At 58.4% G+C, this 14,324-nt stretch overlaps 1 protein-coding gene across 1 annotated transcript; it reads left to right on the top strand.

Annotated features, from left to right (window-relative positions):
• The first annotated feature begins 13,454 nt into the window (after window positions 1-13,454).
• Window positions 13,455-14,120, top strand: RNF222 (ring finger protein 222). The gene has a single exon (XM_075170103.1). The coding sequence runs from the start codon at window positions 13,455-13,457 to the stop codon at window positions 14,118-14,120; it is 666 nt and encodes a 221-aa protein (XP_075026204.1).
• Window positions 14,121-14,324: the final 204 nt, after the last annotated feature.

Here is a 14,324-nt window from a genome sequence, read left to right as displayed (position 1 = left end):
GCTTTTCTGTCCCAAAACAGCCCGTGGAGCAGCGAAGCTCACTGTGGGGAGACGCTTTTTGAACCCCCCAGGGACCCCAATGACCCTGAGCCTTGGGGCAGCCGGTGGCCTCCGAGACCATCCCCATCCAACCTGGCTTTCTTATTCCCTGCTTTCCTGGTGCAGCATTTCCCCGCCTGCTGCCCCACGTTGCTGCCCTCGTGCCCTCCACACATGCCTCTGCAGCCCTCCAGGGCCGCGGGCAGGGGAGGGCAGGGTGCCTCCCGGATGGGACCTGCCCTGCAGCCGACCTCCCGGCTCCCTCTCGCTAACCTAATACTTAAGTTCGTTTGCATCCTTAATTTCCCGCCCTCTGTAATTAACTGGCCGGCCTGTCATTAGCGGCAGGCGGTGCTGTTGGGATGCCCTCGTGCTTCCCTTGCTGTGGGCCGACACCGCCAGCAGCGTGGCGTGGCAGTGGCCGTGCCGAAACCGCAGCTGTGCCAGCTGCCCTCGTCAGGACAGCCTGTGTTCTCCATGGGCATGGTGCCACCAAGGCCACCTCTGTCCCCACAGCTTCTCCTCCGCCATGTCCCGACCACCCATACGCGGGGTTATCCAGGGCTGATGCTCCGGTGCTTTTCCACCTTTTCCCATGGTGGATGGGATGGGTGGTTGCAGACAACCTGAGGATGGAGAGCATGCACTGCTCCCTCCCCAGCCGAGCGTCCAGCCAGCACCGTGGATGTCCCCCAACGCCTGCGCAGGACTTTCCGGGTCACCCTGCGTGACCTGGGTATTACACAAGGCCACAAATGCTGCTCAGCAGCGTCAGCACCGAGCCTGGGACGTGCGGCAGAGCGCGGCTCTGAGCCACATGCTGCACCTGAATTAGAGGCTGCGAGAGGTGGGGAAGCCACAGCGTCCTGTGAGAAGTCATCCCCGTGGCAAGTTGCCCTTGGAGCTGTCTCATCCCTCTTGGAAATGGAGCCTTTTCCCAGTGTGTATTCGTGCACCTTCCACTGTATCCCCTGTGCCCGGCCACACCCGGCTGATGCAGGTGACGTTCACACCCCTGGTCCACCCCATCTACCTCCCACTTTCTCACTTCAACTGACCCCCTCCTCGGCTCTCTGAAACCCTCTCGGGAGGGCAGAGCGGGAGATCAAGGTGGCTGTGCAGAGGCTGGAGGCCTGGCTGGGAGAACATCTCCTTTCCCAGCATCCAGCCCTGTGCTGCTCTGAGGTGGGAGCAGCCAGAACTGGCAGTGCTGAGTGTGTGCACAGCCCAGCTCTGGTCAGGTGCCCACCATCATGCTCTGGAGCAGACTGGGTGCCCATCACATTCTGAAGCGGGTTGGGTGATCATCCTTGTGCTCTGGAGCAGGTTGGGTGCCCACCATCATGCTCTGGAGCAGGTTGGGTGCCCATCACACTCTGAAGCGGGTTGGGTGATCATCCTTGTGCTCTGGAGCAAGTTGGGTGCCCACCATCATGCTCTGGAGCAGATTGGGTGCCCATTCTTGTGCTCTGGAGCAGGTTGGGTGCTCACCATTGTATTCTGGAGCTGGTTGGGTGCCCATCATTATGTTCTGGAGCAGGTTGGGTGCCCATCCTTGTGCTCTGGAGCAGGCTGGGTGCCCATCACACTCTGAAGCGGGTTGGGTGATCATCCTTGTGTTCTGGAGCAGGTTGGGTGCCCATCCTTGTGCTCTGGAGCAGACTGGGTGCCCATCACACTCTGAAGTGGATTGGGTGATCATCCTTGTGCCCTGGAGCAGGTTGGGTGCCCACCATCATGCTCTGGAGCAGACTGGGTGCCCATCACACTCTGAAGTGGATTGGGTGCTCATTCTTGTGCTCTGGAGCAGGTTGGGTGCCCACCATCATGCTCTGGAGCAGTTTGGGTGCCCATTCTTGTGCTCTGGAGCAGGTTGGGTGCCCATTCTTGTGCTCTGGAGCAGGTTGGGTGCTCACCATTACATTCTGGAGTTGGTTGGGTGCCCATCGTTATGTTCTGGAGCAGGTTGGGTGCCCATTCTTGTGCTCTGGAGCAGGTTGGGTGCTCACCATTACATTCTGGAGTTGGTTGGGTGCCCATCGTTATGTTCTGGAGCAGGTTGGGTGCCCATCCTTGTTCTCTGGAGTAGGCTGGGTGCCCATCACACTCTGAAGCAGGCTGGGTGCCCACCATCATGCTCTGGAGCAGGTTGGGTGTCAAACATGCTCTGGAGCAGGTTGGGTGCCCATTCTTGTGCTCTGGAGCAGGTTGCGTGCCCCGTTTTCTCACTGCACTTTAGAAGCCACTGAGGAAATGCCATGCACTGTTTGCATCATGCATCCCACATGGTCCTGGTGCATTTTTTCCCTCACTCTTCAATTAAGGAATGGCCCTGCCAAGGGGATGAAGGTGCAATACAGTCATCTTGCAAAGATACGAGCTGAGCTCTCACTGGAGACCTGTGGTGGTGAGAGGGCTCTCTGTACGTCTGTCCGCATCTATGGCTGTCTGCGGGAGGCAGGGATCAGTGCCACTCCTGGCTCCGGTCTGCGCACCAACACTCAGGCTGCTTGCGGGTACCTCGCTGTGTCGGATAACCCAAGCATGGATCTGCAACCTCGTTACAATCCTCACAGAGATGACGACTTGCGAGGCCCCTGGAAACGAGCTGTGTGGGCCGGAGCGGGGGTATCTCCTTCATAAAAGTGCCAAGGGTGGATCTACACAACCCTAAATGAATTTCCCCAGGGGCATCTGTGGAGTGGCACACCCCTGGTCTCTTTTCTCTCCGGTGAGATCCTTTAAACCCCAACCTCAGCTCCTTGATCCCTCTTTCTTGGGCTGGGTGCTTAGGTTAATGAAATACCCTTTGACTCTCACCGCGCCCGGTGGCACCGCTGTCCCAGCCAGCTGCTGACATCAGTGCAGCATCTCTAGGACCAGGGATGGATGCCACCGGCTCCATCAAAGCCGCCTTTACCAATCACCTCTGTCCCAGCCCGGCAGGGCTTTGCCTCCGGCGACAAAGGCGTAGCGCTGGCGGGGGCTGTATTTCCCAAGAGGTCTGGCGTGCCTGCCTGGTTAACACTGATTTTTAAGTCAATGTTTGCTTTGAGGTCGCTCCCGGCTGCACCCCATTGTAAGCCGGAGCTGTTCCCATGCATTCGCCGAGGGGCTCGGCGCTTCCAGCCGCACAAAAGAGCAGTCACTTAGCATTAGCGGCCGCACAATGCGGCCGTGTCTCCCGCCGGCCGAGCCAGGTCTGTGTTTCGCCAGCAAAAGCCCCTCTGCTGAAAGGCCGGGGAGAGACAAGGCAGCCGTAATGGATTCGAGTGAAGGGGGGGTATCTCATGGGGGCGGGGGGACCGGGCATGGGCAGGAGCCGGGACTGTCCCACGGTCCAGGCACGGGGCTGCCGGAGGTCGTTTTGGTGTGGGGTGAGCGGGGGGACGAAGGGGCAGGATGGGTTATATATTTGCAAGGGCTATGCCATGGTGCAGGGAGACCCGTGGGGGGAACAGCCCCAAAGGGTGGGGTACAGGGTGGGCCCCTGGGGGATCAGTTATGGGCTGGGAATTATCGGCCCAGACGTGGGGCCCCACAACGTGCGGGTACTCCTGCGCATCCCCTTGGGGAGACGCTGGCGGAGCTGCAAGAGGGAGAAATAGCCCCTGGGACTGTTTTTTTTTTGAGAGGGACGGGGATTTTCTCACTAATCCCTGCCTTGGAGGGGTGTCTTGCTGACTCCAGGAGCATCCAGGCTGGGGGGATGGACCTGGGAGCAGCCCAGCCAGGGAGGGGACACATCCCCAGCGGGACACATGGGGCCGCTGGCATCTCCCCCCACGTCTCCCCGGCTCAGGCAGCACTAATCCTATCTGCCTGTATGCCTTAACCAGCTGAAGCGGCCGGGGGAGAACTGGATGCTGCGTGGAGCCTCTCAGCTGCCTGGCAAAGGATTTGCTCGTCGGCAAGGCAAAGCAGTGCCTGAGCTGGCCCAGCCATGGCGGGGGGATCTGGCAGGGCTCCAGGGCTGGCAGCAGCCCCCAGGACAGGCAGCCATAGGGGAAAGGTGGCTTTGGGTGAAGGAGAAGCTGGGATGGAGTGGGAGACAGCCTGAGGAACTGGACACTAGTCTGTGCTGGGTGGCAGCATTCAGATCTGCTTGTGGCTCTGGGATGTGATCTGAGAACTGTCAACTCATTGCACCTCAGGAGCTTTATGGGGCTTGAACTGGCCAAGCCTGGCCACTGCTGGGCTTGGGAAAGGTGACCCCAGACCTTCAGCCTTCTGTCCTCGCACAGCTCCTGCTGAGGACCCCATGTCACAAGTCTGCCGGCCTCAGCGCTTGCAGGGGCTGGGGTATATCAGACCCCTGCCCAGACTGATGTTTGCCTCCAAAGAGCCATGATCTCCTACCCCCACCCCGCTGACTCCTTCCCTGGCTGGCCGAGGGCAGCGTTTGGGGTAGGACCTGCCATCTGTATGCAAGATTTGCTGCTCACACCTACCCACGGTCCCCATCCAAGTGCTGCGCTGACAACAGCGGCAGCAATAGTTCATCCTTGTAACCCAATGGGTTGAATCATGGCTGTGTGGAGCCCTCGAGATGTGGCTCCCGTGAGGCTCTGTGTGCCCCCAGCAAGGAGGTGGGGAAGGATGGGACTGGGGGGGATGCAGGGAGGGATGGGGCTGGAGGAGGTCTAAGGAGGTGTAGGACTGGGGTGGATGGGTTTGGCGAGGGTGTAGGACTGGGTTTGGGAGGGATACGGGAGGCTGTGCAGGGAAGGATGGGGCTAGGAGAGGTATAGGGAAAGATGGGATGGTAGGGATGTGGGGTGGTTTGCAACTGGGAGGGATGAGGGGAGAGATGGGACTGGGAGGGATGTGGGTTGGGGGGGATTGGGGGGGACAGGACTGAGGGTGATGCAGGGAGTGCAGGTCTGTGAAGGACGTGGCAGGGCAATGCAGGTGTATGGAGAGGTGGGGGTCTAGGAGGGCTTTGGGGAGAGGGGGTCCATGGGCAACAGCTCTGGGGGGATGTGGCAGAGCAATGGCTCTTTGGGAGGGGAGCGCTCTCTGCCCAGCCCCCGCAGCGAGACTTTGCAGATGGGGACACCCCATGGCTCTGCTCTGGGGTGGGGGCCCCAATGGCTCGGTGCTGGCGTGTCCCCCAGCCGCTGGCAGTGCCGGCAGCGGGGCTGGCTGCGACTCGGCTTGCCCGGCACGCGCCATGTCCCGGCAGCTTGCCGGGATGATGCAACAGCCAGGAAAGCAAAGCCACTCGGTGCCACGCCGCCGCTCTGCAGCATGGCCGGGGGGACTGTCCCCCCCAAGGATTAAGGGGGTCTGGATGAAGCCAAGTGCAAGGTACGGCCACAGCTCCTGCCCTTGAAATGCCTGCAGCAGCCTGGGGCTGATTTTCAGGGAGGGGGGAGGTTGGGGGCTGACTGCTCGACCCACAGCCATGTGTCACCGATACCCAGCGCTCTCCTGGGACGTATCCAGATGGCCCAGCGGGATTGCTACCCAGACAGGCAAAGGCAGGTCAGGTGAAAGCTTCAGGACAAGGAGCCTCATTAGGGCAGCGGCTGCCAGCAGCCAGCAGCCACATCCCACCGCCTGCCGGGGGATGAAGGACTTCCCACCCTCGTGGGTCAGCCCAGGGTGAAACCTCGGTGTGGGGACCACGGGGATGGCCAGATCCACAGCCAGGGGAAGGGCTGACACTTAACAGGATATTTCTTCTAGCATGAAGGCAGCAAACACCTCTGTTGTACTCAACAACAGGTTCACTTCATTTATCCTCCCTTTATCCTGCACCCAAAGTCCCCCTCCGAGCTGGCTGTATCCATCCATTTGGAGACTTTTTTTGATAAATGTAGCTATTTTTATTGACTAATCTGAGTGCCGCCTTTGGCGCTTGGCCAAGATTTGCCAAATCGCTTCCTTCAACAGACCTTGCCAGCGATTCCTAAAAATACTTGTTTGCAGCTCAACTTGCCTCTCAAAAGCAGAGGCACCCTGAAATGCTGATTTTCTTGATTATTGGCTGGCTGCTCACAGGGCGCAGGGGTGACCCCTTAGGCTTGTGCCCATTTTCCTGGGGGTCTTTAACGATGGACGTGGAGAGCCCAGGAGATGCAGAAAACTGCTGCGACAGCAGCCACAGCCCTGATGCCGGCTTGGGAGCCCGTCTCTGTGCTGGACCCATCGTCCCCCCAGGATGTGGAAGGGGACACCCAGGCACCACATGCCCTGTCCCCCATGGGACACCGTGTGTTGGGGGGTTGTCAGGAGCCTTGTGTATTTTCCAACTGACCCCAGCTGGGAAGGGGAGGACAGCCCTGCTGCCAGCATGTCTGGGCAGATGCACTTTGAGCCAAGCATCCTCCTCTCAATAACCCACTTGGGTTTCTCTGGTCCATGGCCGACTGAGTGGTCCCGGGTGGTGGAGCTGCTCTGCCTGCAAACCCTCCACTCACAGCACCATGCCGACTGCATGGTTGTAAGACCCTGGAAAAATCATTAAATGAACTCAAATCAAGTATTTAGTGCTCCTTTTATTGAGCTTTTCCTTTCCGTGCTGCTCCAGGACATGTGTTGTTGCAGGGCTAGAAGCTGACCTGCTCTTGTTTCCGTTAAAGGCAGCAACCCCTCTGCCATCTCAGCCCTCCAGGAGCCGAGTCTTGGAGGAAAAACCCAAACTGCAACACCACCCGGCAGCTAAAATCACGGGGAACATCCCATTTTGGTAAAGGGCCCCAAATGCCTAACCCAATGGCCTTTTCTGCTATCATTGCAGGGTTTCTGTGCCGTGTCCCCCAGAATAAGGCTCGATGGAGATGCCTGGTAAAAAGGCAGCCAGAGGGGATGGTGTAAAGAGCCAGGTAATACCCTCTGCTGCAGAGGACGCTGGTGATAAGAGGCATGGCTGATGGCACAGCAGAGATGGGTCACGGGGACCGTGGTGGGTCTACATCGGGTTTGTGTGCTTCCCCTGAGGGGCTGGTGTGGGCATCGGGGCGGGTGGACAAGCAAGGGGACAATATGCCGTTATTTGGCCACCTTTGATGGTAGGGTTTGATGATGGGTCCCTCCTGGGGTTTGATATGCTGCTCCCCATCCTGGCCCTATCCCCAGGAAGGGGGTGCTGAGCCGCCGGGCGGGCAGGACCCCCAAAGTGAGCCCCGGGTGAGCGCAGCCCAGGCGGCACAGGGCTCTGGGCAGGCAAGCGGGCAGCTGCCTACCCCGGCTGCGGCCGCTGAATGGGCGCCTTCTTCTCCCCCGAGCATCTGCCCGCTGGCTTCAAAGCCGTATTGTTTCTCCATCACGCACATGATGCTGCGGATTACCATTGCGGCCGCTCCCCCCCGCTGTCAACCAGCATCCCGGAGGGGCCGGGGTGGGAGGTGAGGTGGGACCAGGGCCAGGGAGGTGGGGAGGCATGTGGGGAGGCAGCCCTGGGCCAGGGGAGCGGGATGTGGGCCGGATCTCGCCACCACATCATGCAGCCCTGGTCTTGCTCATTATCTCAGGCGATTGCATTTGGGCTGCCCCCAGACTCACTCCAGGCAGAGCCTGCGGTGAGCTGATGCCCTGCTTGGTGGAGGCATCTTTGGGGGGAAAAAGCATTGAAGGGGCCCCTGGAGATGGCAGTTGCCCCCCCAGGCGTGGGAAAACCCCATGCACCATGAGGCTGTGCAGCTCTGCATGGACTGGATGGGACAAATCCCCAACATTTGGTATCAGAATAAGGCTCCAAGGACTCATGCCAGGTCATTCCTGGAAGGGTTTGTTGCCAGTAGCAGGGAGCCAGGGGCAGGTCAGAGCTGTGATGCCCAGGTACCACGCAGGTCCCTTCGCAAAGCCCGCAGCATCTGGTGGAAAAACAGAGATCAGAGAGGGCTTTGGGGACATACCCAGTTGTTCCTTGGTGTTTGATAAGCATTCGTCACGTCAAATGACCGTCAAATTTTTTATCGTCAGGAGGATAAGCAGATCCCGTCCGTCCTGGTGGGGAAGAGGCAGCATCCCAGCTGGTGGGGACCACCAGCTCCAGACCATAGCAGCTCTGCAGAGGCAGGCTCAGGGCTTTTTTTCAGTGCACCCTAGACTTTTGTTTTTTCAGGGTGGCCAAAGCACATCCGAGAGCACCACCTCCTGGGCAAAAAGCACTGAGGAGAAAACTGAAGGAAAGAGCTTCTGCTAGGTGTTTTGGGCTGTCTTGGCTAAATCAGCATCTTGATGGTGGGTGTCCATCCTGCCAGGTGCCTGATGGGCAGAATGGAGACACCCAGAAGGAAAAGACACTGATTTTCCCACTCTGAATTCAAGCAAAGCAAGCATGGAAAAAGATGGACGAGCTCGGGGGCACCCAAGCTCCTTTAAGGGGGTTTGAGTGCCCCCGAGCTCGTCCATCTTTTCCAGCTATGTGAGTTTATTTTGACAGTGTGGGACTGGATATAACTCAGACAGGGACCAGGACCCTTGGACCCTCCACCAGCACGGTGCAGCCCTGGGAAAGTAATTTTGCTTCACTAAGTTTCTTCCCCAGCCAGGAATATCTCCCTGGGCCAAGGTCAAACACGGATTTACTTTTTCTGCCCCTTCCCTTCACCTCGTTCCCACCAATGCCAACTACTCACCCTGTTTAAGCTGGACCTGGGAAGAGGTGGGAGGAGAATGGGCCAAGCAGAAACTCCTATAAAGCCTCAGTTTTGCGGGCTGAGCATTGCTAAGGGGAAACCTGGGGGACTTTGGGAGGACTGGCCGGGCTCTGGGAGGATGGGGCAGGCGCGCTGGCCCCAGGGTGTTGGGGAAAAGGTGCAAATGGTGTAACGAGCCCAGCATGGAAAAGAGCTGAAGGAGAGGCAGGAGGGGCAGCATCCCTACCACACTGCAACCGGACCTGCCCTGCAGCTTCACCAGGGACATGCCGAGACCACTGGGCAGGGACACCGGCCATCACAGCCACCATTCTGTGGACCATTCCTGGCACCGAGAGAGGAGAATATAGACATGGGCACAGTGATGCCTCCTGCAGCTTTTGGCAATCACTCGTTTAGAGATTGCCCAAGCCAGAGACTTCACCCAGCCCAGCCTTTCCAGCAGCCACAGGCCCCGTGGATGGGTTGTGGCTGCATCTTGCCATCAAGAATAAATCTGGAATTTTTCTCGCCAGGATCCTGACCCCAGCTGTGCGAAGGGATAGGGGACACTTCTCTGCTCATTGGAAACATCCCTGCTTCATCTGTTACGATTTGGAGAAGTGCAGCATGGATTTGATATGGAAATGTTGAGACCTATAGTGAATATTTTCCTGGCACCAGGCTTACATATAGATCTATCTTCTGGCTTTAAATGTGCTTTGAAAATAAACACTTTCACATAACTATATATAATAACATTTTCCCTCCTTCCCACCTGGTTGCTGAGAGTAGAAAGTTTGGGTAATACTGTGAAAGACAAGGGCTGCCTCTGCAGCATCCTCTTGTCCTTGCAAAAGGCTGCAAAACTCTGCCCTAAAGCCATCGCGGTTGCAGGGAAGGGACCCCGGCCATCCTGACTCTGCAGTGAAGGCTGTGTCCTCTTCTGGGTCAGAAATGTTCCTTGTTCACTGGAAGCGACCAACCCCTGAGAGAAGGTCTCAGCTGTGGTCCCTGGAGAGAAGCTGAGCCTGGTGCCACCTTCTTGCTTGGGTAAAAGTATCCTGGAGCCCTTGGCCCTGCATTGGGTTCGAGGGGGCTGAAACACTGACCATGAACTGCACTTCTTAAAGCCTGAGAAAAAAATACAGGCAGCATTTAGGAACTTGTTTTGCCCCTGAACCTGTTTTCTTGTCCTTCGGACACCAGCAGACTCAACCCTGTCACTCAGGAAAGATGCTGCCACACGTGAAAGTGGGGCAAAGGCACCGAGAAAAGCCATGCCCAGGAAAGAACGAAACTGCTGACAGAGTCGGGGCTGTGATATGCCAAAAACCCTTTGATTTTGGCGTGGTCAAAGCAGCAAAGGGAGGCAGACTCGTTTTTCCAGTGCCTATGTATAGAGCTGTGAGCTCATAGTTTCCAGCTGTGGAGAGCATTCAAAGTATGGGAAACAGGAATTTCCACCCCGCCTCGGTGCCAGCAGAGAGCAAACTGAAGCTAGGGAGATGCTCGGCTGCCCCAAATCTGCTCTTGCTGGCCCAGATCACTTGTCCAGCAGTAGAGATCTTGGTGGGTGCAAGCTTCAAGAAGGGACCAGGGGATGGGGACGCTTACCCCAGGGGTGACTATGCAACCTCAGCCCTGGCATAATCTGTCTGGAGAGGTTTCAGCTTCAATTTCTGACTATCCCCCAAAAAAACGGGTAATGAGTGGAGTGCCTTGGTCCCCAATCCTAAGCAGAAGATGGTGTTGATGTGTTCTGTGTCTCCTTCCAGCGAGGGACAGGGCTTCATGGCTCAAGACGTCTCCCCTGGAGCCCAAGCCTCCCACCACGGGTGCTCTCTGCAGAAGGCAGATGCAATTTGGCAGCTGCCCCAGTGCACGGGGCGTCCCGGCGGGGCTGCACCCAACCTTCTCCTTCCAGAAACCAGCCCCATGTTGTAAACACTGCAACCGCTGCGCCCACGAGCGACTGATACTGCTGCCCACGCCTGCAGCCCTGCGCCCTGCCATGGCACCTGGCTGCATGAAACCACCTCTCCTGCCCACGAAGGGACTCCAGAGCCCATCTCATGGGGTTTTGCCAGGGGTGCATCTCCTCTTCTGCCTGCCCCATAGACCCTGCAGAGCCTTGGCACCTTCTTGAAGCTGGAGGAGCACAGGGCTCCAGATGCTTCAGATATTGCAAAGCATCTCTCTGCCCCAAGACAAGACCCCCCCGGTATGTCCAGGTTTCTCCTGAAGGCATGCAGGTAGGGTGCCTTGGGGTCACTGCGTCTGCTCTGGGGACCTCCTCTGGATGCGGCAAATGGTGCTCAGATCCCTGCGGAGCCACTCAGCAAGCCTGAGTATGGGCTGGCAGCCCAGTGGCCACTGGCCAGTCTGAGGGGTGGCAAGAATGGCTGGAAAGAGTCGAGATGGTGGCAGGAGCAATCCACCCTGCTGGCAGTTTTTGCATGGCTTTGCAGGGAAGATGCCTCTCGTTTTCTTGCCTGGGGGTCGGGTGAGGGACAGCACCCTGGGACACGGGTAAGGCCACAGGGAACCTTCTCTATGTGGGTTTCCAGCCTGCACATGGCCAAATGGTGACTCATGAGCCACCCACAGCTGCTGAGATGACCAAGCATGGGGATCCTGCCTGCCCTGAGCCTGAAGGGCTCCTGCCGCTGCCTGGACCACAGTTCCCAGAGATGCTGGAAACCCTCCACAGGGCAGGTGCAAGGCGGCAGTGACCCCCATGCCTACTCGGCTGTGAGTTTGTTGAGCTATGCACCGCGACACCAGGGCTCTGGTGAATGTCCAACGATGTAGGATGGGGAGTGCAGGGCTGGGGGAATGAGCGTTTGGGCGATGAGGAGGGGAGGGGATACGGGGACAAAGATGTGGCCAGGGTGAGGGATGGGGAGCAGTGGTGGGTGGAGGCTAGAAGTGTTTGGCAGGAGCCCAGTCCCGGTGCAGGATGCTGCAGCTCACCCTGCTTTGCAGCAGCTGAGGGGTTTGGGGTCCTGGCATCCCCTTTAGCCTGTTTCATTGGGGTTTGACTCCAAGGATAAGCCCAACTACAGCTTCCCATTACTTGAGGGAAAGCAGGCAGGATTGTGCCTCCTGTCCCTGCCCTCCGACGCCTGACGCCGGCTCCTCGCCCACTCCCTGGCCAACCAGGTGAATATCAGGCCTTTAAAACCCGAACGAGTTCCTCTGCATTCACTCCCCGGGAGCTGCCCCTGTCCCTGCTCCAGCTTTTGCGCAACGTGCCTGCATGAAACGCTCAGCCAACACCTTGGTGTTATGTAGGTGTCCCGGTCCTCTCCCCAGCTGGTTCTCGGTGCTGGGGCTGGGGCACGGCCAGCCCCGCTTCTGGGGACAGCGGTGGAGTGCATGGAGGGGCTCCTGCCCTGGTGCCCTGCAGCAGGTAAGGGGGCTTTGGGGCATGGAGGAGCAGGTGCATGGGGATAGGGTCTCCTTCTGCAGCGCTTTGGGGGAACATCGAGTCCCTGATCCCTCCTAAACCAGAGCAGGAGTCTGGGTCTTTCTTCTCTTGCATGGAGATGGGATGGTTCGTTGTGTTCTTGTGGCCATCCTGGTGCAGCGGGTGGCTCTCGTGCAAGAGGAGGGCAGCCGAAGAGGAGATGGCAAAACCTGCAGAAACAGCTGTGAGGATGCCCATGGGCACATTCATGCGTGAGAAAAAGGGTGCAGGTTGGGTTAGGTCTGAAAATGCTACAAGGTCTGAAAAAACCTGCAGGTTTTATGAAGCTCCAGTTCCTGAACTAATCTAAGAGAAGGGAGCTGAGCTGAGCATCCCTCCTCCCCTCTCCCGTTTCCCCTGTCCCGTTTCCCCTCTCTTCTCTTCCTTCTCCCTTCTCCCTCTCCCTTCTCCCTTCTCCCTTCTTCCTTCTCCCCTCTCCTCTCTCCCTTCCCTGAAGCTGCTACATGAATGCTCCCTGTACTGGGAGACACACGGGAGAGCTTCAGACCCAGCCCAGACGCAGGTCTGGGGATCATAGCGGCACTGCTCTCCCCCTCGCACCCCGGGCCAGGGCGGTGGCCAGGCGAGCCAGCTGGGCTCTGCCCTACCAGCTCTGACTAATAGGAGACGCTGGTCTCCGAGGCTTGCTGCCCACACCGTGCTCCAGCGCGAGTGAGGAGCACGGCCTGGAGATGGCGGTGTCTTGGCCACCAGCCTGGGACATCCTCCAGCAGTCTGGAAGGAGCCTGGTGTGGGTGTTCGCTGCCTGCCCCGGGTACGGCATGCTCCTTCTCTATCCCCCTGGGGTCCTGTGCTCCGACCTGCCCACTGACCTGGCCTCCCCCTGCTCCTCCTGGCCTCTCTGTGTCCCCTGGGATGGGAGCATCTCCCTTTCCTTGGCAGGTTTCTTTGTGGGATGGGAGTTCCCACCCCCCGCGCACCTGCAGCTGGCAGCAGAGCACAGAGGTACTCGTGACACAAGCTGAACCTGCTTTATCTGTACCAGGTGCTGAGCAGGTAGACACAGCTCCATCTAGGGCCTTTTTCTATGTGATTTTGCAGCCAGGGATTGTTGCCCATGCTGGCTCTGGAGCTGAAGTCCTCCCATCATCTCTCTTTTGCCGCAAGGGCCACACTGAGAGGCTTAATGCTCCTGAAGATGCCCTGCCTTGTTGAGACCGTGCCTAGGAGCCATCCGCTGCATCTGTTAGGGTCAAGATCGCAAAGGCAAGAGAGCAGGGAGGAGGAGGAGAGATGAAGAGATAGATCATGCTAATCGTTGCAACCGAGACCCTTATTAACCCGTCGTGCCTCTTCCTTGCAGCTGGGGAGCGCCTGTGGCTGACAGAGCAGGGATGTCTGAGACCTCATCCAGCAAAGAGGGTCCTGTGGCCGAGTGCCCCGTGTGCTACGAGAAGTTTCACCCGCTGGAGGCCACACACCGCAAGCTCAGCTGCGGGCACACCTTCTGCCATGACTGCCTGGTGAAATGCTTGCTCTCCGCCAAGCTCGATGGCCAAGTTCAGAGCAGCATCATCTGCCCTGTCTGCCGCTACGTGACTTTCCTCAGCAAGAAGAAGGCTCTATGGCCGCCCAAGGCAAGCACCAACCCCCGGACACTGGAGTTGCCTCTGTCACCTTCCTCCTTGTCCCATCTGACCAAAATGGAGGCCAGCAACACCTTGGTGGTGCCCAGCCATTTTGTGATGCCGGTGCAGAGCTTCGACCGGTGCTGCAGCACGGGGAACAGCCCTGTGGACTCGCAGGGGGTCCCAGGAGAGCTGGCGCGGGAAGCCCACATCTTTGTCATCAGCGACCAGGGGATGCCACTGGTGGATGTGGACTGCAGCTCCCTGGGGAGAAGAAGCAGAGCGGAAACACGGAGCTCGGTGTCATCCAGCTCGGCCCTGGGGGTGAAATGCTGCCAGTCACCCATCGCCCTCGCCGTCCTCCTCATCTTGACTGTGGCCATGCTGGCGGCAGTGCTCCCTTGGCTGCTGCTGGTGAAGAGGGACTCATAGCGGGGATGGGGTCAGCTCAGATAGTGGAGAGGTGTCACTGATGCTCAGACAGAGCTAGGGCTGGGACCTCTCTCAAAAGATCCCATGAGAAAGTCCAGAAGCAGCTCCAGGTGAAGCTCTCTCCTCTGGCCAGGGACTGAATGGACTTTCAGACCTTTCTGCAGATCTCCAGGCACTCACAGTGTCACTGCTGGCATTTTCTGC

This window comes from Calonectris borealis, chromosome 20, assembly GCF_964195595.1.
Source record: "Calonectris borealis chromosome 20, bCalBor7.hap1.2, whole genome shotgun sequence".
NCBI classification, from domain to species: domain Eukaryota; kingdom Metazoa; phylum Chordata; class Aves; order Procellariiformes; family Procellariidae; genus Calonectris; species Calonectris borealis.
Note: the sequence above shows the minus strand (reverse complement) of the source record. Positions and strands in the feature narration are given on the sequence as shown.